The following is a 14,427-nucleotide window of genomic DNA, read 5'->3' as shown; positions in this document are numbered from 1 at the left end:
TGAAGCACCAGAGTCAGTTTGCAATGCCGGGGACCAAGAGCTGCTGGAAAAACAGCTGTATTTGTGATTGTATCCGTGATTGTATCCATGACTGCTGCACGCCGACACACACAGACAGCCCATGGTGCAGGCAGGGCAGAGCAAAGGCGTTTGGTACATAAGTATCTCCTGGGATCCTGCCTAAACAAGGAATTTAATTCACAGACATCCTTGGTAAGCAGCACATCAGATGGGTGGTTCGTATCACGGAGGCTGTGCACACAGGTCTGGGCACCTGATGGCTTTGTTTTGCTTCTGGTCCTGAGTGTCAGGGGTCCCCCACTGTGACAGACTAATTCAAAATGCATTAGTGTTAATGGCAAGATCTCAGGAGTCATTGCTTCCTAGGGTGTCAAAAGAAAAAGCAACCTGCACACTATTAATGGACACCAACTCGTAGCATAGTGCCTTCCCTTTGCATGATACAGCCACTCAGAGAAGTTGTGCAAACCCAGATTGTGGCAGAGTCCTCAAAATATCCCTGAGCCTGAAGAGAGATTTGGCTCAATGAATTTATTTTTTTATATCTCTTTCAGCAGGAGGTAGCAGTGGCGGGAGGGCATTTGGCAGGGACTGGTCTCACCGGAGTGCAGGAGCTGGCCAAGGCACTGCGGGGTGGCAGCTGTGGCCGTGTCCGTCAGCATGCAGGGCTCCGCACTGCTCGTACTCACGGGACTGCAGAGCAGGGACTGCATAAGAAACAGCAAATGAGGCGAGGCTGAAAAAATCTGAGGGTTTTATCTATGAGAAAGCATCAATAAACCTGCATGAACCTGTGCAGTCAGATGACAAAAAAGTGCTGCAGCTTATTGAGGAGCAGGGAAAATATTTGCTGCAAGGACAGGAAGGGGCTGATTCCTTAGTCCATGTTCCTCCTCTGGCTGGAGCACAGCACTGCAGCTCCCGCTGGCTGAGCACGTCCCGCTGTCTTCTGCTCCTGTCCTCAGCTAACCCTGCCGGCAACGCTGGCCTGAGCACCAGGCACCGCTGGGACCTGCTCTTGCCAACGTTTGGCTTTCCTGGGCATCCCACACCAGGCCTGCAGTTGATGCCTGGTCTCGTCATCACCCCCTGTCCCCAAACACATGTTTAGGACATCTTGCAAGCCCTGAGATTGTGCTGGCTTCCCTCCTGACTTCCTGACGTGGTCCTGTGTCCATGGAACCCCCTCCCCTCAAGCAGAGCCCCTCCAGCCCCACGCTGCCCTGCCAGCACCGAGCCCAGGACACGAGAGCAGCTCTCTCCCCGCAGGAAGGGGCTGCCCTGCACTGGGCGAGGGTGGCAGCTCTTGAGCCCATGAGCTGCCAGGAGCCCCAAGGCTGCCAGGGAGGAATGTTAAGGGGAAGCTGAGAGGGGAGCCACATTTACAGGGGTGCAAGCAGGCAGAAGGGCGGCCAGAGCTGCTGCCACAGCAGTGGAAGGCAAGGGTTGGGCAGCTGAACACTGATTTTTGGATTGTCCTCCTCCCTTCTGCCTGCCAGAGCCACTTCATCCAGAGCAGATGGTGCAAACTTGGAACACGAGATGCTCCAGTAGCCTGGCATGCAAGAATGCCATGTGTCCTTTTTGTTTCAAAATAAGCTAAACTCAGCAAGACAAGGGTTTTGGTCATGATACAACACCTTCCATTCACTAACACTGCTTATTAACTGCACCTCAAGGTGCAGTTCAGTTCCCACAGTCATCTCTTCCCTCAAACACTTTCCTGCTTCTCAGTGCCAGCTCTCAAGGTTTTCACACATCTACTTTCTCTCAGGCATGCCAACCTGGTGCTGTGCAGAACAAGGGTGCCTGCAGCACCTCCAGCATTTCCACACTCAAGTCCCCTCCCTGTGGCTTAACTGTGTTAAGCACTTACCCTGCAAATTAAAGCCAGCTTTTATGCACCCCCCTCTCCCAACAGATTGCACCTATTTAGGAAGCTGTTTATCCTCAGCACACCTGTTCTGTAGACAGAGATGGTGGCAGATGAGTTTAGTTCTTGGGTGGCAAGTGATACCATGACATATTCCAAAATACTCAGCTTTTAGGGGAAAAGATCTGTGTTAGAAGTGACCAACTGTTCCAGTGAGTAGTACACCCACCACTCCAGCTTCAGGACCTGATGTCATACCTCTGTGACAATGGAATGAGGAGAGAAACAGGCAGACATCAAATTACCTTCATTCCTTGCATAGCTCAATTCCTCTCAGTCATAGACTGGTAGCCTCCAGGGATAAGAAAGTGCATTGTCAGAGAATCATTTCACCTGAATTTCTGCATTTACGGAGATTTTCCTGAGGGCTCAAGAGGACTCTTTAGGTAACTAGAATCAAAATCCATATGGGAAAAGATGATCTACAAAGGGCTGTGGTGGAGGACTTGGGAAGGTATTCTGCTTGGCCAGACTTAAGCAGGGAAAAAAAAAAAAAAACGAATAATGTATTCATATGAGCAATTAATTAATTTTTCTAGAAACATTCTCCTGCTTAAATTATAACCAAGCCTTGGCACTGCTGAGTGCTATGATTTAATGCCCCCATAATTAAAGACTTTGTTGTCATCCCAAGCCCTCACTGTGCAGAGAAAAATCAGCTCAAGAGCAGGAGAAATGTTTTTTAAAAGTCAAAGGCTGATTAGCATGAATACTTGTGAGAAGGCTTCCAGCACACAGCCCTCAAATCTCCTGTCAGCTATCACCCCATCCCCAGGGCAGAGTGTGGGTGCACTTTTCCAAGCCAACTCATCCCAGTCTGCCCAGGTAGGTTTGGTCAGGCAAGGATCAGCAGGGTCCAGAACACCCAGCTCGGCCTTTCCTGTGAAGGGCGAGACAAACCAAGAAGCAATTCAGGAACACCTGGCACTCCACAAGGGATGAGGGATGCTTACCTAGGACACCCTAGAGGAGATGTTGGCACTGTCTAGCCACACTGGACTTTGTGGTGCATGAGGAGAACTGTAAAAAAAAATCCCTATACGAGGGGCTGCACCATTCACACACCAATCTTTGAAATGTTCCTAAGCCTTTCCTTGGGAATACTGCTTTGACAAGTGAAAATTATTTATTGTTTTATGATATTTAAGATGCATGAATAGAGCCTGCAGCCTCCTTACCATGCTTCAGCTGTCAGTAACAAGTCATATATATAATTTAAAAAGGAATTAATAGGGCCAGTAAATCAACAACATGACAACACTAAAACAAACTGAGGGCACAAAATTTCAGTGCTGTATTCCACCAAAAGGACTTCCATGGCTCCTGAACACTCATTCACCTTCAGCAATATGCACCTTTCTTGTAGTGCTTGGATATGGAGCTCCAAAATACCTTCAGTTCATGTCAAATGTCCATGTGAACAAAGTGAATTTACCATGAGACTGAAGCAAGTGTCAACAGTAGATTGTTTTCAGATGTCAAGACAGACAACTATAAAATTTAAAACCTCCCTCTTCTGCTTTATTGACATGTAAATTGTTCAAAAATGTTCTCACAATTCAATAATTACAAAGACTTAGACTTACATTAAAAAAGTAAAAACCAGAAAACCCCCAAAGCAGTAGTGTCCAGCTCTAACTGAGCCCCTTTATCAAGAATCTGAGAAAAAGAGCAAGTACTGTCGAACACTTAACGTAACAGGATTAAATGTTGACTAGAACACTCAGTTTAAACTAAAGATAAGTGCACGTCCTATACAGTGTTTCAGAAAAGAACATTAGCCATTGGTATATCATTAGCCCATTTAAACTGAATTTTAAATAAGTGACATCCAACTGTCATAAAATTGGCACAGAAGGCACACTAGTGTGACAATGACAAACTGGATATGCCAGCCACTGAATTAATTACAAGCTTTTAATGAAACATGGTCACAAATCTTTGAGTACTAAATGTATAATACATGGAAGCATGAGATTAAATATACACGCAAAACATCACCGCACGTGGGCCATCGCAAAATATACAGGAGTGTGTTGTGCATTTTTCTACATGATCAATACTTGATTAATAATCATGGGGTCTTCATGCAGGTGAGGATACAATTAATGAGAAAAGCAGCACCCCCAGTTACACATCCTTCACATTCCACTTTGGTAACCAATGAACAGACTGATGTTTTAGTGCGATACAGTCCCTTGGGTCAAGCAGACTGCGAGGGCAATGTGTCCACAAGAAGGCTTGCTAGCTAAACAGCGTAGTGTGTCCTTACACCAAAAACCCAGGAGAAACAACTTCTCAGGAGGAGAAAGGCAGGAACGAGGAGTATGATTTTTTTCACAGCAGTATTTTAAAAGCCCTGACTAATGACTGATGAGGACTAAAAGCAGGGAATGGTAAAGAGATAACTGTCAGTAGTCCTATGTACAAGACTTAAAAAGTTGGTAGAAAGATAGAAAGACAGTTATGCAGCTGTATATGTAATGGCTAAATGAATTAAAAGGCCACAAAACTATAACCAGCTTTTCTTTGACTTCCTGGTGATTCTACTGATGTTGGAAACTACCTACAGCTTCCTACCATTCTCCTTAAGATTTAGGAAAAAAACAGTTACAGGAAAAAGGGAAAAGTGTATTCATCTGAGGATGTAACTAGCCCTGCTCACATTTCCTATTTAGAAGTCCAAATTCTGTCTAAAAGGATTTCCTGCTAATCAGACATTACATCATTCTATAGAAAAATAATATTCCTGATACTGTAGCAACATTATCAGTAACTCTCTCTATTTCTCTTTCACCATAAGAATAAGACTATTTACTGGTGGCCTTAAATGCTCCTATGCAATAAAACTGTGTCACAGCTGTGCAGAAAGGAATCAACCGTAACCGAGCAGTGAACAATTCTGCATAAAAAGCTCAACCGCTATTAGTAAAGAATTTTCTTCATTTCCATAGTTTGTATCTACAATCTGGATATATAATTATTCTTGTACAACCCTAGAGAGTCTGTGTCAGTCTTGGCACTAGCATCTGAGACGGCTTTGCCCTGCTGTTGAACACCATGGAGTAGTGGATGACAGGAGCTGGAATGGCGAGAGCGGTGGCATTACGCATCACAGGTCGACTGGTCCAGTCCATCTAGTGTAAGCTGATTCCTATGAGGAGAGTTGGGACTTGGGGGACCACTTGGATTTGAGCTGTTAGATGGAGTAGAGTGTTTGGTGGAGTCTGAATCAGGCTGTTAATGAGAAACATTAAAGAATTATGTTTACTTGAAGTGAATTCTTTACACTCAAAAGCTTTCAAAGGCCCTCAAAAATAAGGGTGAGCAACATCTATGAAGCAGTGTGCATTAGATTATTCCACAGTTAAACATTTGAGCAATTACTTCCATTACCATCAACAGGCTCTAGTGCAGTCCTAAAGGTGACTTTCTGACACAACTGGAATTATGGTAAAATATGTGGAAATTGCTACATCTCTTGCTCCTCTCCTTTAGCCATTGCAAAGCTTTCCTGATGGAATGCATCTATTTGTTCACTGTTTAGAATTTACCAGCCTGCAATTTTTATAGCCCAGGAGTAGCTTTACCTGCCCATGTAAACATATAAAAACTATGGTCAAATCATCTTCAGTTTGGTGAGGAGGAAGGAAACAAGCATCATGAACTGTTTAAAAAACAGCAACAAGCCTGTGATGTGCCTGACAAATGAGTGAAGGCAGCCAAGAATCTGTCTGGAGATCTGGAAACAGAATATACTTAGTGGGTACGTCCTACATCAATATCTAATAAAGACTACCCACAGTTATTTCCCCAGTATGAGATTAGTTGTTGGATATTTGCCTTCACAGGCTGGTCTCACTTCAACAGGATGGCTGGCAAGTTTCCCACCATTCTGGCATGTTACAATTCTGAGCACTGCACAGATTCACAGCTAATGAAATACTGCACAAAAAAAAAAAGAACCTGTTACCACTGCAGCAGGTTATTTTGAAGAAAGGGAAATATATACTTAGCAAATAGATTGAAAGAAAGGTAACATCCTTCAAGAATGCTGTTCAGAAGATTTTGCATGGCTTGAACGAAAATAAGATAATCTATAACAAGATTATCCTAACAGGATCTGGTTCATAAAGTCAAAAATCATGGGAGAAATAGTATAAAGCCAAAAGGTGTTATTAGACCCTCTTTCCAGTTTCAAACTACTATTTTTTTAAATTTAACAAGTCATAAAAAATTGTAAGTGCTACCAAAAAGAGAAAACATTGTAAAAAATCCCTTTTGAAGTGTACCTCTCATTAGTCATGCCTACAAACAACAATTACCACTAGAGCACGGAATATAATGGAGTTTGGGAAGGGTGAGCAGAATAACTAACATAGTCCACCATAACCACCTTTGAAAACCAAGACTGTTTCAAAAATACTCATGTTTAGAGATCCCCACTTTCATGTGCTTTTAATGGCTAACTGAAGGTTACAAAGGAAGTCAGACCACAGGTGCCATCAGAACTCTGGACTTGGCATGTGCTAAGGCATCCAGCAAAAGTCTGGCTTCACAAAAACATGCTTTAAAATTCAGAGCATTATATGGGCCTGCAGCTGGGTACCAAAAAGCACTAAAAATATCTTAATCAGGACTTTGCTTCCCAGGAATAATTCCTAATGCTTTCTTTGCACAGACAGTGCTTTAGCAAAGCTTAGAAGAAAACACATGATAAATCACAGATACAAAAATCATCTATCTTCTCTATTTAGATTCAGGAACATCAGTTTTGTAGAGCCAGGACATTTTAAGTTTGGTGACTACTGGCACTTACTCTTATTCTTGCTAAAAGCAGTTTTATGTATTATAAATTTGATTCTTTCTCAAGTTACATGACAAAAAGTCTTCCTTAAGGCAGCACAGAAAATTACTTAACTAGTCATATTACTTTGCTATTCTATGCTAATATCCCAGAGAACATTTTTAGGAACTTTGAGGACATTTCAGCAATTAGTCAAATTTCCGTTGCCTATAAAGCTTAATCGAAGACATTACACTTCTTAAAATATCACCATAAGAAGATCTTTTCACAGCTTTGCTTTTGTGCTAGCATATCTAACTTGCAAACATGTATTACAGGCTGGGAAAAACACTTATGGAAAGAAAACATCTCCATAAACATCTCTGTGAAGTATTTCCTTGGGAATGTAATTTACTGGAAAAAGAGAACAATCTACGTCAACAGGATATCGTTGGTCTCCATGTACAGAAGCTGTTTTACCTCTTTGTCAAACTCCTGGTCAGGGTCAGACATACTCCGGGAAGGCATGGCTGCTCCCACATCGCTGCCACCTGGAGAGAGAAAAGGACAAAAGGCACTTTACAGCTCCTGTTGACATCACAGATTACAGCTCAGAAGCGAGCAGCTTGCTCCCAGCCTTACCTGATGAGGGCCATGAGATGTAGGTTTTGTTTCTCTGCTGCTGCTGCTGCCGTGACAGGTTAGCTGAAGATGGACAGGATTTTTCATCCTGGGCAGGAGGTAGGACACTCTACAGTGTAAATGAAACACCTTGTTAGCCAGCAACAAAAGCTATCCAAGAAGAAGTTGTTACTCATGAAAACTTTACTGTGCTTTTGAAGCTATTACAACCCAGTGTTGGTAGAAAAACTGAACTTACTTGACCACATCCACATATTTTCAGTAACAGACACAAACCCTGAGAAAGACAGAGAAAGAACTAAGCCCCATAGCAGCCACTGGAGCCTGTCAGCCAGTAAACCCTGTATGAAGGGGCAGGGACTGTACTAACAGCTCCACTTTCCTTCCTCCTCCTGCTGAAATGACAAATGCCTGACCCATATCTGGGCTATCTGAGAAAGACAAGAGAAAGCCTGACTAACAGCTCTAGCACGGAGGGTACATACAGAACATAAAAGTGTACCTTTACGTCTTCCTCTTGTAGATTTAACACTAAAATAGCTCATAAAATGCTATATTAGTTAAATACAAAATAAAATTAATGCTATAAAGCACTGCAAGTCACATGCATTTTAGTTACCTCCACAGAATTAGTTTTTTTCCCCCCTTGTTATTGCTCTAAATTGGTGAAGTGCCACAAGCATACCATATTCCAGTTCCTAACAGTTTGTAGCTACTCCTACCCTTGCTAGGGAAGCAGAGGAGGGACAGGAAGAGGAAGAAAGCAGAAGGGAGCCTTGCAGTGAGGAATGGTCACTCTGGAGAGAGATTTCAGCAGAGATAGAGCTCATGTGATAGACGTGCTCAAAGCCTGTTGGGGGTGATACCAAGAGCAGAATGTTGAGAGGATGAGGGGAAAGGAAATTCATTCTGTTGTTTTAAGACAAACAAGAAAAAGGAAGGAGGAGACACTGATTATATACAAAACTATTAACAAGCTCCTGGCAGTGGTATCTGTCTTTCAGTGTCTCATTCATAAGTCAGCTAACAGTATTTCCTTGCACAGGATTTAGAAGCATTGCACAGCAGGAAGGTTCACCTTTCTCAAAAGGATTTAAAGAAGAATTCAGTACAGGGATAATACTTGAGCCCATCCAGCTCTTCACAGCTTTTGTGAGCAAGAACAAATGTACATATGTATCCCTCCCTTATAAATGTATTTTACCAGTGGGAGGTCCATGAGGACCTGCATTCCATCTCCTGGTCCCATGTGAGCCACGTGGTTGAAATTTGTTGGGTTAGAAATCATCTTTGACCTTAGCTCAGGGTCTCTAAGCATTTCCCTAAAAAACAAGAGTGATTTTTACTATTAGCATTCCCAGTCTCTGCATGTCATCATGTATATTCAGTTAATGTTTTACAAATAAATTCTTACCGCCTTTGCTGTAACCGCTCTTCCTCGGGAACCTTAAATACGAATCTTCTTTTGCTCCTGGTTCGAAGCATTTGCTTCTTGCTATTGTCAGAGGTTTCTGGTACACTGAGGCCAGCTCCTGCTGTAACAGCACAAACTAATTTCAGACACAGAGGTCCAGGCTGACCCAGACACATTCAACAGAAATTTAATCTAGTGCAAAGGTAACATGGTGAAAATTAACCAGTTAGAATGAGTTCCACGTTTCTACCCTTGTTCAGGACTCACCTGAAAACTTGTTCTTGAAATATATTAACCTTGGTGGCTCACAGTTAAGGAGGTTCAGTGTGCCATCCATGTTTAATGGTCTGATCTGTTTTGAGGAAGGAGATAGAGAATTACCTCAAGTCTAGCATACACTCTGAAGAAACACCTCATTTGAAAGTAACCCTATTAAGTTCAATATTCAAAGAAAATTACTTACCCTTCGCAGGCCAATAGTCTGGACCCATTCCATAGTGTTAACGTCAAACACATCAACACCATACTCGCTATACACTGTTACATATGAAGAATTGCAACCTGCATCGATGGAAAACAAACAGAAAACCCTAATGTCATTTCAGTAGTGCAGAACTGACAAACATTTGAGCAGATTTCAACAGTTACAAGTTTTCTACTATGTGCAAGATACATTTTAAAACATACTTTTCAAAGCCCCGGTTTCAAACAGATTTTTTTGTGAGAATAGATTTGCTAATGACAACTACCAGCACTGTGGAAATATTTAAATTTGGCTCTTTCAGTATTTTTAAAACTTCACATTGCCATTTCATGAAATTGCAAAATGGCATCTGAAGTTTTCAGATGCATACAAATTTGCTAGGTGGTAGAAACTGAGCAGCTAGCTTTGCTATGGATTACTTCACTTCAGAAGAAGCAAACTAACTACACATCTGCTGAGTGCAGAGGAGATGAGAAAGCCACCATCTGTGAGCTGGGTCATGAACTCATGATGCAGATCTGCTCTCAATTTCCTTCCTCTTTTGCTTACAATTTTCTAGCTTTAGATATTCATGTATGGGTTACTTTCATCAAGTCGACAGAAAAATGTCACAATGCTTAAAGCCGTAACTCATCTTCTCTTTTTAACTTTTTTTTTTTTTTTTTTTTTTTTTTAAGCATAAAAGGCATCAGCAGACAAGTTTATTTTAGGTCAAACAAAAAGCAGAGATCTCTAGAGCTTTGTATCAACATGCTTCTGCTCATGTAAAGACTGTCTCCTGATATAAAAAGCAGTTACTAGAAACTTAAGGGACTTAATATGGAGAAGATGCTTCAATACACAAAATGAAAATAACCCAACAGGACACTAAACACAATCCAGAATTTTCTTAGAAGAACTGAAGTATAGTTGTGGTGCTATTTTTAAAATTCATTAAAAGAATGCCTTGGACAGCTATCATAAAAATGTAAACCAAAAGTGATTTATGGTCAAGCATCTATCACATGCGGTCTTAGTTGGCTTGGATGTTCAAATCAAGAGGGAGAACCGAGCATCAGGCAGAAACATCATCTGTAGCCAAGGCTGGCACTTGCCAGTCAGAGCTGATGAGCTTGACCAGATCTCAAGTGGTTCCCAGAGAGCGGTGTCAGTGCCTGCACTGGGCTTGCCCATGCTCCCGCCTCCAGACCAGCTGGCTGCAAGGCTTTGCACCGGGCTGTGCGGGAGCCAAGCAGCCCTAGGACACCCACCCACGCTGGCTCAGCACAGGACACCAGCACCGGGCTGCTGTAGGGGCATCCCTGGCGTAGGGTAACAGCTGGGCTAGTGCTCACCCTGCCCTCTCTCGGGGCAAGGGTACTGAATGCCCCACACACAAATTCTCTGTTTTAGCCCAAAACCTCTCTACAACATGGTGTTTTACCACAGCAGAATCACTTCCACTTTGTTGGTCTCTCCTATGAAGACTGGCTGAGAGGGTTGGGGCTGTTCTCAGCCTGCAGAAGAGAAGACTCTGGGGAGACCTTACAGCACCTCCCAGTACCTGAAGAGGCTACAAGGGAGCTGGAGTGGGACTTTTTACAAGGGCATGGAGTGATACAACAAGGAGAAATGACTTTAAACTGAGAGTGGGTTTAGACTAGATATTAGGAAGAAATTCTTTATTGTGAGGGTGGTGAGGTACTGGTACAAGTTGCTCATGGAAGATGTGGAAGAAGCTGCCCCATCCAGGCTAGTACTCAAGGTCAGGTTGGACGGAGCTTTGAGGAAATTGGTTTAGTAGAAGGTGTCCCTGCCCATGGCAGGGGAGTTGGAACTAGGTGATCTTTAAGATCCCTTCCAACCAAACCATTCTGTAACTTTACAACCTCCTGATGGGATAGTTAAACCCACCATCACTAGTGACAGACACTAGGACTGAGAAGGGAGGACAAGTCTAATGAAAAGGGAAATAATTCAGTTTCCTTTGGCAGCAGAAAATGTTGCTCTTTCCAAAAAAACAGCCTGAGGCCAGCACCACTCAGGACTGCACATACAAGAATGTTATAAAATAGTTTACAGTAAGAACACTTCTAATAATAACAGACAAAACCATTAACTAGCAAGTCTAGTTTGCTGAAATGCAAAAAACTGTAAAGCTGATTAAGGAAAAGGATACATTAGTTTTAGCTAATAGTGTTTTAAAGTAAATTTGCCACTACATTGTTTCCTTGGGACTTTGCTTCAGACTTCTGTACAGAACTAGGTCAGAGTAAAGTAAGCAAACAATTTCGGTTCAAATCAAATACAATTAAACACATTCCTATTAGGGCCTGGCCTGATCAAACCAACTCCTTGCTGTACTACTTAAACAAAAAACTATTTATTTCCTTCAATCATTCAAAATTCTTAATTGCTATTTGAGCTTCAAACAGAAATACCAGATTTATCATCAACTGCCTTTGACTACTGAATATTGAAAAATGCTCTGCATGTGCCTCTGTTCTACTAATTATGATAACCAATGCTCTTGAAACAAGCAGAGTGGTTCAAATATTACCCTCTATGTATACTATTTTGCATATTGTCCCCCTAAAATTAAAACCAAAAGGAGAAAATTTTTATCTCTTATCTTTATGAACCTTTAGACTTGCAGTTACATTTCTTCTTCAACTTTCTACTGTTCTTTGAGTACAGTACACAGAAGACACCCTACAGGCAACTGGACATTCATGCTCTCTAGGTGAACAAAAATCTCTACAGAATTTCATGGACAGGTAGTCTTGCACTGTCCTGCATCCAGGACTACTCTCTGTAAAAATTATTTTGCATCCCACTATTTATTCTTCTGTGTTCTGTAGTAAGACAGAGCATTTCTTGCAGCATCCAGGATCTCCAAGTCCAAAACTACCACCAGGAAGAACCATGTGTCTGTTAACTCATCAAAACTGAAACTCGATATTCAAAGACAAACTGAAGCAAAACTGAATACAATGCTGAGTATTTTTTGACAAGTAAAGCAGCAACAGGGATATGGCAACAGAAAAACATATACATACTACAGGCAACAGGAGTTGCAGGCCACATTAGTTCCTGCATGCGTGACCTTCGACCTTGCGAATCGACGTAAACTCCCATATGGCTGAAGCAAAGCAGGTATTCCTCATTACTGAGCTCCACAGCACAAAGGGCATCAAAAGACTGCTGTGAGAGGAAGATAAGCGAGGGGTCATTAGGATTTACCAGGTTTATAGATTGTCCATCTCCCTGGATGGTCAACAGAGAGAACCCAGACTGGTAGCCAACACAGAGCTTGTCCTTGAACACTGTCATCCACTGTACAATTCCTGGAGCCTGAATTTCACTGAATTTTTTGTGGAAAGGTTTAGTTCTGTGAATTTCATAGCAAAAAACCTGTCGTTTGACAGCCACAAACAAACAAGTAGAAGAACTCTTCTTTAGCGTTCCAGTTGTAATCAATTGGCAGCCTTTAGTTTCTGCAAGCTTAATGTCAAAGTTTCCTTCTGACCCATCCAGAGAGGCCCAGGGGTAAAGGTGGACATGATGGTTCCGACCACAGATGAGGATGATGATTTTTTCTTTGGGAGCAAGCTCTATCTGGTACACCTTCTTGCAGTCAGCAGCTCGGACTATCACTGCAAAGGAAACAAGAGCTGCCATAAGTTAAACAGGAAAATTACCAGGCCCGGAAACACTGCAGTGCTACGTAGTGATGCCTGAAAATTAATCTAAACACAGACATGTACCAGGTGAGGAAGAGCACTTATTACACATGTTTGATTCTCTGTTATTAATTCTCAGAGCAAACAATGAAACAAAGCATTCCTGTCACCCTCTCTATTCATAAAAAAAAAAAATCTCAACAATACTTTGTGGGAAAATGCTGCTTAACATGTAGGATAAATGAAGAAATTTCTTTATATAATTGTATTGGTACCATCTGTACAGTGAAAGATGCTGCATCTTTAGAAGTGGGTCCCACCTCCAGGAAAACATCAGCATCTTCAGTAAATTTTGGAGGAAGACCAAATTAGCAGAATACAAAGACAAGAAATATAAAGTATTTAATCCTGAAAAGTGAGGAGACAAAATGCTGTACTGTTGGCAGATCTCTCAGCCAGGTACAAAGCAGTACAGTAAGGGGGTGTAAAGCACATATATGGAAAGGCAAAAAAAAGCTCTTTGTGATGGGGAAAGGATAAGTAGGAATGGGCTTAGGCTGCAGGAAGAGAGGCTCAGGACAGGCACCAGGAAAACCCTTTCAGAACAAGGACTAGTCAGGCTTCCCATGGGGAGTTTTGCTGTTTGATGCATTCTTTTAAAGCAGGGTTAGAGGCAGCTAGTGGGGTTGGGTACAATGTGTGCTCTTTGGGGATCTTGGCTATAGAAGAACTTTCAAGAATGCAGTGAGTATTTAATATGGTACAAAAGAAGAGCAGTTCTAAACTAGGAAACTTAATAGCATAAGTCAATAAAATTAAATAGCAAGTTTCATTTTTCTGCTAGCTGAATATATGAAAAATATTTCTGAATTGTAGTTAAAAAAAAAGAGAACTCTTCACTGGAAATTCTTTGCATTTTTTCAGTAATAGTTGAGTAATGTAATCAAAGTTATGAAATTCTTTAAACTTGGCAATAAGACTTTAGCTGTTTAAATCACAAAGTGCTGTTGTGGTATACCCTCACCTGAATAAACAGATGAAATGTCTGAAGAAATGCTCTGTGAAATAACGGGCTTTGCTACAGAGAAATGGTTTCCTTCCTAGCTCCAACTCCAGCTTATTTGTCAAGAATTAAGCAATATTCTAACTAAAGACCTTTGCTATAAACAGTTGGCAGTTAATTAACACTAAAAATTACAAGTAAAATATGAAAAACAGAATATGAAAAATGAAAAACAGATTACGATTTATAAAAACGCTATTAACACACAGAACTGGCCATAGAAAACTCCTGCTAAACATCTCTTAACTTAAAACCAAAACTGATAATTAATTTAATTTTCACATTTACATATAACATGGTGATGCAGTTCCTTTAGGAAATGACCTTTCAAATTAAATTTACACCTTTTTTTTATGCAAGAATCTGTACTGGAATTCCTGGAATTATTTGCATCTCAAGTTATGTTTATATCTAACTACTTA

The 14,427-nt window shown here is 41.5% G+C and overlaps 1 protein-coding gene across 7 annotated transcripts in view; it reads right to left on the bottom strand.

The window, feature by feature from the left end:
* CDC42BPB (CDC42 binding protein kinase beta) overlaps window positions 1-14,427 on the bottom strand; it is a 94,997-nt gene continuing 80,570 nt past the window's right edge. For 3 of the 7 annotated variants that reach the window (XM_053944574.1, XM_053944576.1, XM_053944577.1), the window contains 8 exons: window positions 12,319-12,915; window positions 9,260-9,357; window positions 9,064-9,148; window positions 8,797-8,914; window positions 8,587-8,704; window positions 7,383-7,491; window positions 7,221-7,291; window positions 3,451-5,191 (listed from right to left, as the gene is read on the bottom strand). In XM_053944574.1, the coding sequence (XP_053800549.1) occupies window positions 5,060-5,191; window positions 7,221-7,291; window positions 7,383-7,491; window positions 8,587-8,704; window positions 8,797-8,914; window positions 9,064-9,148; window positions 9,260-9,357; window positions 12,319-12,915 (1,328 nt within the window). In that variant the 3' untranslated portion in view covers window positions 3,451-5,059. Of the gene's footprint in view, window positions 729-3,450; window positions 5,192-7,220; window positions 7,292-7,382; window positions 7,492-7,620; window positions 7,660-8,586; window positions 8,705-8,796; window positions 8,918-9,063; window positions 9,149-9,259; window positions 9,358-12,318; window positions 12,916-14,427 lie in introns of those variants that run through there. The other 4 variants (XM_053944573.1, XM_053944575.1, XM_053944578.1 and 1 more) reach the window with 3 other exon arrangements.

The sequence above is a fragment of the Vidua chalybeata genome, chromosome 6 (genome assembly GCF_026979565.1).
Source record: "Vidua chalybeata isolate OUT-0048 chromosome 6, bVidCha1 merged haplotype, whole genome shotgun sequence".
NCBI classification, from domain to species: domain Eukaryota; kingdom Metazoa; phylum Chordata; class Aves; order Passeriformes; family Viduidae; genus Vidua; species Vidua chalybeata.
Note: the sequence above shows the minus strand (reverse complement) of the source record. Positions and strands in the feature narration are given on the sequence as shown.